The sequence below is a fragment of the Mus caroli genome, unplaced genomic scaffold (genome assembly GCF_978045245.1).
Source record: "Mus caroli unplaced genomic scaffold, Mus_caroli_1 scaffold_8, whole genome shotgun sequence".
Lineage (NCBI taxonomy): Eukaryota > Metazoa > Chordata > Mammalia > Rodentia > Muridae > Mus > Mus caroli.
In genome coordinates this window covers 4,767,115-4,781,985 of record NW_028227263.1, presented here as the reverse complement: position 1 = coordinate 4,781,985, position 14,871 = coordinate 4,767,115, and the positions used below count along the sequence as shown (strand labels likewise).

At 40.2% G+C, this 14,871-nt stretch overlaps 1 protein-coding gene across 1 annotated transcript; it reads left to right on the top strand.

The window, feature by feature from the left end:
• The first annotated feature begins 11,244 nt into the window (after positions 1-11,244).
• Positions 11,245-12,210, top strand: LOC147002831 (olfactory receptor 13A1-like). The gene has a single exon (XM_085842501.1). It carries the CDS (start codon positions 11,254-11,256, stop codon positions 12,208-12,210), a length of 957 nt encoding a protein of 318 aa, XP_085698627.1. The 5' UTR covers positions 11,245-11,253.
• Positions 12,211-14,871: the final 2,661 nt, after the last annotated feature.

Sequence of the window (14,871 nt, the reverse complement as noted above, 5' to 3'; positions counted from 1 at the left end):
TTATAGAAGAGAAAGTGTGGGAAAGCCTAGAAGATTTGAGCACAGGGGAAAAAATTCTTAACAGAACAGCAATGGCTTGTGCTGTAAGATAGAGAATCAACAAATGGGACCTCATAAAATTGCAAAGCTTCTGTAAGGCAAAAGACACTGTCAATATGACAAAAAGGCCACCAACCGCTTAAGAAAGGATCTTTACCAATCCTAAATCAGATAGGGGACTAATATCCAATATATACAAAGAACTCAAGAAGATGGACACCAGAAAATCAAATAACCCTATTAAAATATGGGGTACAGAGCTAAACAAAGAATTCTCAACTGAGGAATATGGATTGGATGAGAAGAAAAAAATGTTCAGCATCCATAATCACCAGGGAAATGCAAATCAAAACAATCTTGAGAGTCCACCTCACACCAGTTAGAATGGCTAAGATCAAAAATTTAGGTGACAGCAGATGCTGGCAAGGATGTGGAGAAAGAGGAACGCTCCTCCATTGTGGGTGGGATTGCAAGCTTGTACAACCACTCTGGAAATCAGTCTGGCTGTTCCTTAGAAAATTGGACATAGTACTACCGGAGGATGCCGCAATACCTCTCCTGGGCATATACCCAGAAGATGTTCCAACTTCTAATAAGGACACATTTGTCGATTCTTGATCTTACAGCACAAGCCATTGCTCTTCTGTTAAAAAAGAAAAATCCCTTGTGCCCATATCTTCCAGGCTCTTCCTCACTTTCTCCTCTATAAGATTTATTGTCTCTGGTTTTATGTGGAGTTCCTTGATCCACTTAGACTTGAGCTTTGTACAAGGAGATAAGAATGGATCAATTCACATTCTTCTACATGATAAACACCAGTTGATCCAGCACCATTTGTTGAAATTGCTGTCTTTTTCTCCACTGGGTGGTTTTAGCTCCTTGTCAAAGATCAAATGACCATAGGTGTGTGGGTTCATTTCTGGGTCTTCAATTCTATTCCATTGATCTACCTGTCCGTCACTGTACTAGTACCATGCAGTTTTTATCACAATTGCTCTGTAGTACAGCTTGAGGTCAGGTGTGGTGAGGTTCTTTTATTGTTGAGAATAGTTTTTGCTATCCTCGGTTCTTTGTTATTCCAGATGAATTTGCAAATTGCCCTTTCTAACTCAGTGAAGAATTGAGTTGGGATTTTAATGGGGATTGCATTGAATCTGTAGATTGCTTTCGGCAAGATAGCCATTTTTACTATGTTAATGCTGTCAATCCAAGAGCATGGAAGATCATTCCATCTTCTGAGATCTTCTTCAATTTTTTTCTTCAGAGAGTTGAAGTTCTTATCAAACATCTTTCAGTTCTTTAGTTAGAGTCACACTTAGGTATTTGATATTTCTTGTGACAATTGTGAAGGGTGTTGTTTCTCTAATTTCTTTCTCATCCTATTTATGCTTGGTTTAGAGAAAGGCCACTGATTTGTTTGAGTTAATTTTATATCCAGCTAGTTCAGTGAAGCTCTTTATCAGGTTTAGGAGGTCTCTGGTAAGATTATCCTTTCTCTATATCATTTGTGACTTGTCTTTCTCCTTGAAACCCTTCTATGTAACCCTCTGTCAGTCTTCTCCAAATTCATGGATGCCCTTTTATTCCAGTTGTTATTGCATGCATATATGTTTACATAAATTTATATATATTCTAAGTATGAATTCTTCTATCTGTATAATGCTACTAGTATAGAGAGTCTCAGGGCTGAATAAATATTTTAAATGTTTGAAATTGTAGCAAACAGAATGGAAGTGCTGAAGGAACATCAATTCATAACAATATACAGAATGTCTTGAGTGTAGGGAAAGGAGGAGAGAGATGGGCAGTACAAGATACTTAGAATAGACCCATTGTGTGCATGTCTGATTCAGAGGAAGCAATCTCAGCAGAATACAGAGTAGACAATTAGTATCAAGGTGAGAACTCCCATACAGGACATGGTAACACCAGGGCATGCACAGGGTTGGTGACAACAAGGCTGTAGAGGGGGAACAGTTCATACACAGGTAGTACCCACAGTATGTGACTCCCCTGACCATTGTCCTCCACACAAGTCTGCAGGGAGCTTGGATCATTAAGTCATAAGTTTCTGTTAATTGATCCTAAGAGTTTTCTCCTTGAGTTTCTACCCCATGAGGCACAAGATAAGCACCTACCACTGGTCTCAGAAATGACAGGTATTCCTGAAGGTCAGTGACCTCTATCCAAAGGAAGACAAAGCTTCACAGGGTCAAGACCTGCTGCTTGCAGAAAAAGAGTCTGTGTTCAGCCCAGTGTGCACCTTTGTTGGAGTCATCTGTCACCTGAATTCACTGTGACAGAAAGGTGAGTTAAATCCTGAGTTCCATCATGTGTCTCTTTTGGCTGATAGTGGAGCTCCAAAACAAAAGGCTCACTATAAAAGTGACATTAGTCCTAGTGTTTGCATGTCACCATTAAAGGACAACAACTTATCTTCTCAATGAGTCCTGAGTTTGATGAAGGGTGCTGGGTCAGAAGTCAGAAAACAGAATATGACAGAAAGATTTGTTATCTTCCTCCATTGCATAAACAGCAGAATTTTTAGCATCTAATCACAATCAGAGGGCTTCAGTATGACTGTTGTTTTCGTCTTATGTTCATAACTGTTATCTATTCATTCCCCACCCACAGTGCTCACACTAATTGTGAAAGACAACCAACAGATTTAGATGAATCTAATATACATTTATATGAGTAGATGGGACTTAGATGCTGTCTTGACGGTCTGTGGTATCCACACAGAACGGTGAGAAATGCCACAGAAGAGATTTTTCTTACCATGTTGTCCAGAGTCCACTGTTCAGGGACAGAAATTGGTTGCAACTTCCATGGAGTTAAAAACACCAGCATAGCACTGATGGTGTTAGCCTTGCTCTGTCTGCTGAAGGACAGGGATAGCACAACTGAGAGTCCCTAAAGAAAAAATTACAGCTGTCCAATATTCTGTATGAAGATACATGTCCAAATCAAGGGGTGTGGGCTGGGTTAACAGGGCTGCACATGTGGATCCTTTCACTGCCGACTGTCCTCAGCAGACCACACAATCTGCAGACACTTTGGTTCCTGACTGTGGTGAGGATCCTCAGCAGCTTTGCTCCTCATTGAGGTTCAACTTCTGAAGGTTTTCAGGTCAGGCTAACTGACATAATGAGGGACTGTTAGTAACTTTACTGGCCAATAACACCCCACCTGGATAGTAGATTCCCTCTTGTTCACTTAGATACAAACAAACTTAAACTCACAGACGACCAGGATGTATTTATGGAAAGAGAGCTTGGGTAGGCACAGCTCATCTCCCTGCTCCACCATGGATATGGATAAAACTTGGAAAACCTACTGATTTATTTTTCCTTCTCTGTACCTGGATTACATCTGACTAACATAATATTGTCTGCTACACCTATAAGACTTATAAGCATCAAAGGGTAGCCACTGGAATATGCACATAGCAAAGGCATTGTGCTCCACTGTTCAAAACACATAACTCCATCTAACCTCTCCAGTAACAATCCTACTCCACAGAGGTCACACTCTGCCCCCTTGTCTTTGGTGTCTCCTTTCTCCACCTGAAGGCATGTGCTCCCATTACTCTGAATATACATCCCATTTGCTCTACTACACTAAAAGCATTTTGAAGGTAGATGTCATGTCAAGGCTTGAATTAAAGTAAAATTTTAAAGTGAAATTAGTCTTTCCTTACAGTTTTAAGGTACAGTTAAGGAAGTGATTTCAATTCGTTTTTGACCAGTTGGTGTGCTTTATAGAAGACTTCCTACCACATAGCCCAATTCAATGAAGATGCAGGACACTTTTATGATCCCGGATGTCCTCTACCTGCTCTTGTGCAAGTCACAATAATTAAAAGGCAGCATGGTGTGCATTTTCTGCTGCAGGTTAGGTTTTCAGTACATTTCCTCCATACAAAATCTTATCAGCTCATTGTAAGCAGTTATTTTCTCATCTTAAACTTTGAGCACTATCTTCAGCGTTTTCTGTTAATATCTGGATTTTCTCTGACATATTTTAGGCAATAGTATATGAATGGAGCAGCCATTATTGGTGTCACTCAATGTTCTATGTGATAGCAGGTCACTGTACATGTTGACTGGACATGTATTGATTGTTCACTATGTTTGTACATATCCTAAGTAAATGTTTATTTCTGTGACTTTATCATCTCTATTATTTCAAGCTCTGACCTGCTATCTTCTCATTATTTGTATATACATAAGTGATGATTCTTGGGTACCATCACTCTACCATGCAGATCTCAAAAGTTTATATTTTTGTCTAAATGTGCTTGATTCTCATTGATCTATCTTGTTTAACCTTCCCTCACCTTTGCTATTTATCATGTCTATTGATCATTATTTTACTATGATTGTGTTGTCTAGTTTCCACATATGAGAGATAGATGCGGTATCACTTTATCTATGCCTGCTTTATTTTTCTTCACACATTATTCTCCATTGCCATTAATTTTAATGTACCATGCTTTTTACAGTTGAAGAATATTCCATTCTATATCTTTCTTACCTTTCCTTCATTCTTGCATCCCCAGGAAAATATATAGGATAATCCTGTCCATTTGCTAATATGACCATTTCTTCAAAAGTGTGTATTGCTGACATTCTGATGTGCTGATTTTCTTTCCTGAATATATTTTCTGCTTTTTTGAAAACTGTCTCACTTTGCAGATCCAGCTAATCTGAAACTTGTTGTGTGGATGATTCAGGCTTTGAACAGCCTGTCTTTCCAAACAGTTAGGATAAAAGGTACATTGCCAACATATCCACCTTTAGAAATAATGTGATTTTTTTAAAATATATATATTTTAATAGTCTTTCAGAATTTCATATACTGTACTTCAATCAAGTTCAATTACCCAATCCACTCCTTCCAGATATATCCCCACCTCCCTACACACTCAACCTTCTCCTCTCCTTTAAAACTAACTAAGACTGATTCCTGTGGTCCAACTACTCTTCAATATGAAGTCTACTTTAGAGTATGGTCTATATAAAGTGATCACATCAATAAGCAAACCTGACACAGCTTTAGCCAACACCCACCACATGTCAATAGCTCCTCCGCTGAGGATTTTTGTGTGTCTTGCACAGATCTTTTGTACATTGTAAAACTTCTGTGAGTTCATATGTGCATCTGCCTCACTGCTTCCAGAAAACATTCTCTCTTTGATGTCCTCTACCACCTCTGCCTCTTAGAGCCTTATTGCATCCATGTCTTCCATGAAGATTCTTAAGTCTTCAGGGAAGTATTGTGATCTAAACCTCCCATTTAATTCTGTGCAGTCCAACATACCTTTTTCTATGTACATTGGCCAATTATAGTCTTTTGTGGTAATTGTCCTCTGCACGAAGCAGAGGGTTCTCTGATGAAAGTTAAATGATGGGCTGATATATGTGTATAGCAATGCATTATGAGGAGTCATTTTATTGCTATGTATATTCAGTAGAAAACCAGTAATAGGGTTTTTTCTGAGGACTATGATGCATCTAGTCACAGGTTCTTGGCCTTGTTAACAGTACCACATATGGGTTCTAGCTAGGGAGATGGACCTTAAATTCTGTCAGAAAGTAGTTTGTTAGCCCTTAACATTGTGCCACTACTGCATCTGTGGCCATATCTTATCCAGAGGGTGGTTATTGTAGCTCATAGTATTCTGAGCTGGGTAAGACCAATATTTATGTTTTTCTTCTCAAATAGTGTAAATAGCAACTTCCAGAGCTGTAAGAGCTACCCAAAAAGGAGTGAAAATGTCAGGTCAGTGCCCATTTCATGTTTCCATGTTTATGGATCAATGAGTGGTGCCTCCAGTCATAAAGACTTACCAAAACATTCTGAAAGATAACCAAGAACAATAGCAATAGCCTGTAATGTTTGAGGGTCTATGAGACCTAGTGATTGACATCTCAGATGAGGTAAACAATTCAGGGTAGAACTTCAACATGGCAGGGACCTGTAGGCAGAAGGTGTTACAGAGGCCATGGAGGGGTTATGCTTCCTGGCTCACTTGGCATAGCTTGCTCAGCCTGCTTTGTTATACAACCCAGGACTGCCAGCACAGTGATGACTCCATCCACAGTGGATTGGGGCACTTATCCATCAATCACTGAATAAGAAAATGCCCTAATGGCTCGCCTATAGAACAATCTAATGAAAGTCTTTTTTTTTTAATTGAAGTCCCTTCCTCTCAGATAACTAGTGTGTGTCTAACTAACATAAAACTAGACAGTACCAATGCAGGCCTCCCATTGGAAGGCGACTTATTAAAATTATTTTTATATCTGTATAAGTATGTTTAGGATCTTCAACTATAGTAGGGCTCTATAAGGAATTTTCAAAAGACTTTCAGGGTTGCTTGTCTCTACACATATTCCCTCCTTCATTCTCCTTCCCACCCCCTGCCCCACTTCATCATTCTGATCTAATGTTCTTCTTCCCATATTTGAAACATTCTATGTCATCTCCTCTTCTTCCTCCCCATGGTGCCTCACTAGATGCTAAGCTCTTTGAGTATTCCAGAAGGAGTGCACATACAGAAAGTTTTAAATGTGATATCCACATGTGAGACAAGGCGTGAGATGTTTGCTTTATGGGTCTGGGTTACTTCTCTCAACATGATTACTTCCAACTCAACCTATTTTCCTAAAAACTGCATAATTTCAATTTCTTTTCAGATAAATAATATTCTATAACGTAAGTACCATAGTTTGACTACATATTACTCCTATGATGGACATTTATTTTGTTTTCTCTTCCTGGCTACAGTGAATAGAACAGCAATGAGCATAAAAGAACAAGTGTCAATGTATTAAGATATATAGTCTTTGAGAATATGCTAAGAATGGTATACCTGAAGATTGTAGTGTATCTGTGTCCATCTTTTTGAGGAACCTTCATACTGATTTCTATAGTAATTACTCCATCTTGCACTTCTAGTAACAGTGAATAATTGCTATTTGCCCCACAACTACACAGCGTCTATTGTCCTTGTTTTTATCTTGGTACTTCTTACTAAGGAAAGATAAATTCTCAAAAGAAAAATTAATTTCCATTTCTATGAAGGCTAAAATGTTGAACATTTCTTTAAAAGTCTTTCTGGGCTATTTGTGTTTCATCTTCTGAATATTCTCTGTTAAATTCTATACCCTATTTTTAGCTGGGTTGTTGATTTCTTGATGTGTACATTTTTGGTTGTTTGTATATTCTAGATACTAACCTTCTTTCATGTATATAGTTGTTAAAGACTTGTTGCCATTCTCCAGTCTGCCAATTCACTCAAATGATGGTGTTCTTTTATAAATAGATGCATAATTGTAGCATGTGGACTAATTTGTACATTACTGATCTTTTATCAATACTTTTATTCATTTACATTTCAAATGATATCCCACTTCCCAGTTTGTTCCCCTAGAAAATCCCCATTCCATCCTCTTTCTGCCCCTTCCCCTTTGCCTCTATGAGGGTGCTTCTCTTCCCACTCACCAACTCTTGCCTCACCACTCTAGCATCCCTCTATGCTGGGGCATCTCGCTTCCACAGGATAAGGGCCTCCCCTCCCAAGATGCCAGATAAGGCCATCCTCTGCTACATATGCAGCTGGAACCATTGCTCCCTAGATGTATACTCTTTGGTTTGTGGTTTAGTCCCTGGGAGATCTGGGTGTTCCAGTTAGTTGATATTCTTCTTCCTATGGGGTTGAAATCCCCTTCAGCTCCTTCAGTCCTTCCCCTAGCTCTTTCATTGGGGTTCCCAGGCTTCAACCGATGATTGGTTGTGAGTATCTGCATCTGTATTGGGTAGGTACTTGTAGAACCTCTCAGGGAACAGCCATAACAGGATCCTGTTCGGCAAGTGCTTCTTGACAACAGCAATGGTGAGGAGGACTGGTGTCTGCAAATGGGATGGATCCCTACGTGGGGTGGTCTCTGGTTGGCCTTATTTTCAATATCTGCTCCATTTTTTTTTTGTCCCTGTCTTTCCTTTGGACAGGAACAGTTCTGGTTAAAATTTTTGAGATAGGTGGGTGGATCCATCTCTCAACTTGGGGCCATGCCTATCTACTGGAGGTGGTCTCTACAGGTTGTATCTCTTGTTTGGGGGGGGGGGGTATATTGCCTAAAGTCATCACCATTAGGTCCTGGAAGAATCTGGGTTCCCTGGAGTCTAGGACTTTCTAGTGGCTAACCCCTGCTCCCCATCCCCCACTGCTACATGTTTCTATTCAATTTCCTGACCATCTGTATTTCTCTTCTGTCCAGTCTCTTCTGTCTCTTCTGTATTTCTTTCCAGTCCTGATCCTGCTCCACTTTTCCCTCCCCTTACTCTCTTACTCCCAGGGCCCTCCCTCCCTCTACCTACTATGATTGTTTTGTTTCCCATTCTATGTAGGATTGAAGCATCTACATTTTGGTCTCCCTTCTTCTTAAGCTCCATATGGATTGTGGGTTGTATCATGGGTATTCTGAGCTTTTGAGCTAATATCCACTTATCAGTGAGTACATACCATATGTGTTCTTTTGTGTCTGGGTTACCTAACTTAGGATGTTATTTTCTAGTCCCACCCATTTGCCTGTGAATTTCATGAAGTCATTTTTTTAATAGCTGAGTAAATTGTGCAAATGTACCACATTTTCTGTATCCATTTCTCTGCTGATGGACATCTGGGTTGTTTCCAGCTTCTGGCTATTATAGATAAGGCTGTTATAAACATAGTGAAGCATGTGAACTTAATGCTTGAACTACCATGGTTCTGTTCAGAATGTCTTTTCCTGTGATGATGAGTCACATATTCTATAATTTCTCATTTTTAGGGTGTTTGATATTATGCTGAGGTCCTTGGTCTAATTGCAGCTGAGTTTGGTACAGGGTAAGAGAAAGTGACTAGTTTCATTCTTCTACTTGTAAATGTCCAATTGAACCAGCACCATTTGTTGAACATGCGATTATTTCTCTAGTGTGTTTTTTCCACTTGTTTCTTTCTTTCTTTGTCTGCTTACAAAAAGTCACATGTCCATAGATGTATTGACATGTTTCTGAGTCCTCAGACCACCCCAAGGATTTTATTTCTCTGTCATTTCTTCTAAAGTTTATCATTTAGGAATAAGTTAGTTATTTTCCACGTAGTTAGATTTGTATAGATGTGTTATTAATACTAAGAAATTTCTATCATATAGTGTGTCACAGGTTTCAATTATTTTTGAATCTTTCCCTTAAGCTCTGAGGCAGGTGTACAAAGGAATGGAAGCAAATAAAATTGATTACATGTACTATGGAGGGAGTATTTTACAATATCAAGTATAGTTGAATTAGATAGCCTGATCAAGAAAATCCCAAGAACATTATAGGAATTTGGTTTTGAACTTCTGTTTCAGCAGAACCTTGAGCAATACTAAATATACATTAACATTCTCCAGTACAATAGAATGGGGAGGAGGCGACATGGTCAGTCATATTCATATGGTTCCAAAGGGTATTCCAAATACAATATTTCTGTAACTATAATTTGAAATGTAGAAAGATATAGCCAGCATAAATAACTAAATAAGAGAGAAAATAGATTGTGAGCCATACTATGAAAATTATGTAGAATAAAATGTGAGCAAAGAAAATGAAGGGTTATACAGCAAAGTGGGAGTGGGGTAAGCCACTGCACTCAGTGAATGAAACATTTCACTGGAAGACTGCTACAAAATGAAGAATAGTTCCAGATGAGGAACACAACAAATAATTTCCAAACAGATGTCCAGATAGGGTAGAGTATACCCACATATACACTCATATATGTTCACATATACACACATATACACTCAGACGGGAACTTATGGAAAAGGCTAAAGAAGAACGTTAGATGAGTCTACTATGTCAAGCTATGGAGTGCTAGTCACTGAATGACTGTGGGGAAACATGGTGAGTTTTGCTTAGGGCAGAAGTCCAGTTATCTTAAGTATACCATTAGTATCTCTTGAGTGGTAGAGAAGGAAACTGGAAATGATGGAAATGACAAGAACCCAGAAATTATGAAACTGCTGAAGACCTTGAGAACATGAGTTCTAAGAATGGGGAAGCTATAGTTTCACTCATTGAGGATCAGTTGGATTAGAGAGAAAAGAGGGTAAAGAACACCATTCTCTTTGCTCATGGAGCTGGACACTAATGAGGATCTATCAAGGAAATAGACTACACATAAGAAAATGAGTGAGAAAGATGGAGCTGAGCTCCATGGAAAAAGTGTCTGGAGTCACTGTGTAGCTGAGGGTGAATTATTGATTAAAAGTACCGAAACTACAAGAAACTTCTGTAAACAGTGGTAATGACTTCAGCTGTGGGTATGTTGACTTCAGTGTGCACTGGGGTTCATTAAGACAGAAATGCCCCATAAGCAGTTTAGGTTCATAGGGCTGGGTTTTATGAAATATTCTTTGTGGTCATAGATTTGATGTGGGTTAGAGTCAGAAGACTTCAAAATACAGAAGACACCAATAACAGAAATTAATTCAAAAAATACATGGCTACTTGGCTATGGGGGTGCCAATATCTGATTGAGATGGGTAGTTGGACAACCACTGCAGATATCAGAAGAGACAACGTGCCTGTCAGCTAAGAAGGCCAAGTGTAGAAACAAAGATATAATAATCATCTCAGTATATCTACCTAAAATTCTCATCAGGTGGAGAATAGGAGATGTGAACTAAGGGGTACAGCTGGGTCACTGAGCACTGTCCCCAGAGCACAGGGCTTAGTGGCAATGGAGAAGAAAAGCATAGGCAGGTGATGAGTAAAGGATGCTTCTCCCTTTCCGAATGTTCAAGAGCAGAGAAGAACATAGGTTCTCCTTGATAAAACACTACAGGGGGAAAGTTACTGTGTGAGAAAGAAGAGAAAATGAAATACATCGGTTCCCCTTGATAAAACACTACAGGGGGAATGTTACTATGTGAGAAAGAAGAGAAAATGAAATACATTGGTTCCCCTTGATAAAACACTACAGGGGAAAAGTTACTATGTGAGAAAGAAGAGAAAATGAAATATATGTGGCTTTCCAATACTGTGGTACACACAAGAAAAGACAAGAGGCTTTCATGAAGGAAATACACTAACTCCTTCCCTTTCTGACAGCAGACAGTTTGAATCCAGATTTTGAAGTGGTACACTGTGGCATTTTATAGGAACCTGTAAGACATAGCAATGGACCCAATCCTCTCCTTGATGATATTGAAACTCAACCAGACAGAAGTGACAGAGTTTGTGCTGGAAGGGTTCTCAGAGCACCCTGGTCTAAGATTGTTCCTGATAGGCTGCTTCTTGATCCTCTACATGATGGCTCTGATGGGCAACATTTTAATCATCGCTTTGGTTACCTCCAGCACTGGGCTCCACAATCCCATGTACTTTTTCTTGTGCAACCTGGCTAGCACGGATATTGTGTGCACCTCCTCTGTGATTCCTAAGGCCTTGATTGGCCTAGTGTCTGAGGAAAACACCATCTCCTTCAAGGGATGTATGTCCCAGCTCTTCTTCCTTGCATGGTCAGCATCTTCTGAGCTGCTGCTGCTCACGGTCATGGCCTATGACCGCTATGTGGCCATCTGCTGTCCCCTGCACTACAGCTCTAGGATGAGCCCACAGCTGTGTGGGGCCCTGGCCGTGAGTGTATGGTCCATCGGTGCTGTGAATGCATCTGTGCACACTGGCCTGATGACGCGGCTGTCATTCTGTGGACCCAAGGTCATCACCCACTTCTTCTGTGAGATACCTCCACTACTTCAACTCTCCTGTAGTCCTACATATGTAAATACCATCATGACTCTTTTGGGAGATTTCTTTTTTGGAGGCGTCAATTTTGTGCTTACCTTGCTATCCTATGGCTGCATCATTGCCAGCATCCTGCGCATGCGTTCTGCTGAGGGCAAGAGGAAGGCCTTTTCTTCCTGCTCATCCCACCTCATTGTGGTTTCTGTGTACTACTCATCTATGTTATGTGCATATATCAGTCCTGCATCCAGCTACAGCCCAGAAAGAAGCAAATTTACCTCAGTGCTATACTCGATCGTCAGTCCAACCATCAACCCTCTCATCTATACACTGAGGAACAAGGATGTCAAGCTTGCCTTGGGCAGAATATTGGCCTCTTTCTCACGTTAAGTGGAGATGTGCAGGCATTTCTTCTGGCCTGTGCTGTTCCTAATCACACTTTTCTAAGAGCAGATTCATGGGGTGTGGTTTATTTATCTCTGTTTTAGAAAAGCTTTGCCTGATGCAAAGACTGGACCATTCCACTCAATGTAACCTTAAATACACTAAAATTCTTACTGGCAATGTAAACAAAACACTCAAGCTTTATTTCCTTATAAATACAAACTATTTCAAAAGTAACTAAAGTTCACCTAAATGGAGGTGCCATGTTCCTACACTGGATGACTTTCAGTGATTGTCAATAGTGATTGTCACAAAAGAAAAGCATTTCTTGCAGGGACTCTCTGCAAACATAACAGGTGCTTGTTTCAGAGCTATGGCTAATAAATCTAAAATTCATAATGAAACATGAGGGGCCAGCATGGCCACAAGTTGCATGTCTTGGATTTTCCACTTCACACTTTTCTATGAGCTCTGGGAGTCAGATGGTATGGAGAAAGAGATAATCTATGGAACTGAGGTAACACTCAAGTTTCAAAATGAAGACACATATGTCACAAAGCATACTTATGACCATGAAAACAATTGATCTTTCGTGGGAAAGATTAATTATTTCCAGCAGAGATATGGGGAAACTAGTTTATTGATGACATGCAAAACATAGAGTGGAGATTTATTCACACTATAAATAAAAATTAACCAAATAGAGATCATAGACAACAAGGCTTGGTTAAAACCTTCTTACTCATACATCATTTAATCATCTTGTTTTTCTTTCCTGCAACTCTTCTAAGGTCCTAACTACACACTTGCCTACCCACCCAATACCCACACCTCTCTTTCTCTTGCAACAAAATGCACAAAATCCAAACCAATAAAACAAAATAATAGCAAAACAAAACAAATGCACACTCAGAAAATGAAGTCCTTTATACATTGACCAATTACCCCTGGCTCAAACACTTCAGAACAATAAGGAGGCAGCAGGGGGAAGGAAGAAGATGGAGAAGTGTATCTGTAGTAACTGTTGAAAGAATGGTGCAATGCCAACTCAGTGGATAAAGGCAGCTTCTGCAGGAAATGCTGATAAAAAGATGCTGTATCCTTTTCAGACTAAACATGTTCTTGGTCAAACTACTTCACTATTCTTCATAAATGCTGTACCATACCAGAACTGGTGATGCAAACTCTGTATGTTGTATTAACCAACCTTCATCTTTGTGACAAATAAATATATTTTCAATGTATTTATACTGACTCATAGATTCAGAGGCCTCAGTCCATGGCCATTTGTGTCTTTGTTTTGGCCTTTTGTGAGGCAGGGCTTTGCAGCAATGGGAGTATGATGGAGAACTTTCTTCCCATCATGGCAGCCCAGAACACATGAAAAAGGAACACTTCTGGGGACCAGCAAGACCTAGGAACTCTGCCCATCTAGTAGCATGAATTCCTTCCAGTGTGGGCTGGTGTCCTGAGCAGACCTTGGACAGAAACTCCATGGCCAATCCCACAACACCTAGAGGAAGCTCTACTCCCAGGCTCTCTAACACTCCCAGGATCAGAGGTGAGGAGTACACATCTGCCCCAAAACTGGAATTGACTGAGACAAGCAGGACCCAGGCATCCAGGAATTCCACCTGACCAGTGGCACAGGTTCCTTTTGGTGTGAGGCAGTGCCCTGAGCAGACCTTGGGTTTGAACTCTGCAGCCAGTCCCACAACACCCAGAAGAAGCTCCACTGTCAGGTGCTCTAACACGCTCAGGACCACAGGATCACAGGATCACAGGAGCTTGATCACACCAGAATCCAAAGGTCCCAGAGGCAGCTTAACTCCCAGGAGCTCTGACACACCCAGGATCTCATGATCACAGGATCACAGAGACAGCTGAACTCTGAGGAGTTCTGACATAATCAAGATCACAGGAAGGACAGACCCCAGTCAGATATATTGAGGGCAGGTAGCACCAGAGATAATCAGATGACAGGAAGCAAGCATAAAAACATAAGCAACAGAAACCAAGGTTAGTTGGCATCATCAGAACCCAATTCTCCCACCATAGCAAGTCATGGATATACCATCATACCAGAAAAGCAAGATTTGAATCTAAAATCACTTCCTTTATTTGTATGCAGTTTTATTAGATATTTTCTTCATTTACATTTCAAATCATATCCCGAAAGTCCCCTATAACCTCCCCCTACCCTGATCCCCAACCCACCACTCCCACATCTTGACCCTGGCATTCCCATGTATTGGGGCATTTAATCTTCACAAGACCAAGGGCCTCTCCTCCCAGTGATGATTAACTAGGCCATCCTCTGCTACATATGAAACGAGAGACTAATATCCACTTATCAGTGAATACATATTGTGTGAGTTCTTTTGTGATTGTGTTACCTCACTCAAGATGATGCCCTCCAGGCCCATCCATTTGGCTAGGAATTTCATAAATTCATTCTTTTTAATAGCTGAGTAGCACTCCATTGTGTAAATGTACCATAATTTCTGTATCCATTCCTCTGTTGAGGGGCATCTGGGCTCTTTCCAGCTTCTGGCTATTATAAATAAGGCTGCTATGAACATAGTGGAGCATGTGTCCTTTTTACCAGTTGGGACATCTTCTGGATATATGCCCAGGAGAGGTATTGCTGGATCCTCCGGTAGTACT

What these genes read in the sequence shown, in the direction of transcription:
- LOC147002831 (XM_085842501.1), top strand. Translation starts at nt 11,254, where the DNA reads ATGGACCCAATCCTCTCCTTGATGATATTGAAACTCAACCAGACAGAA.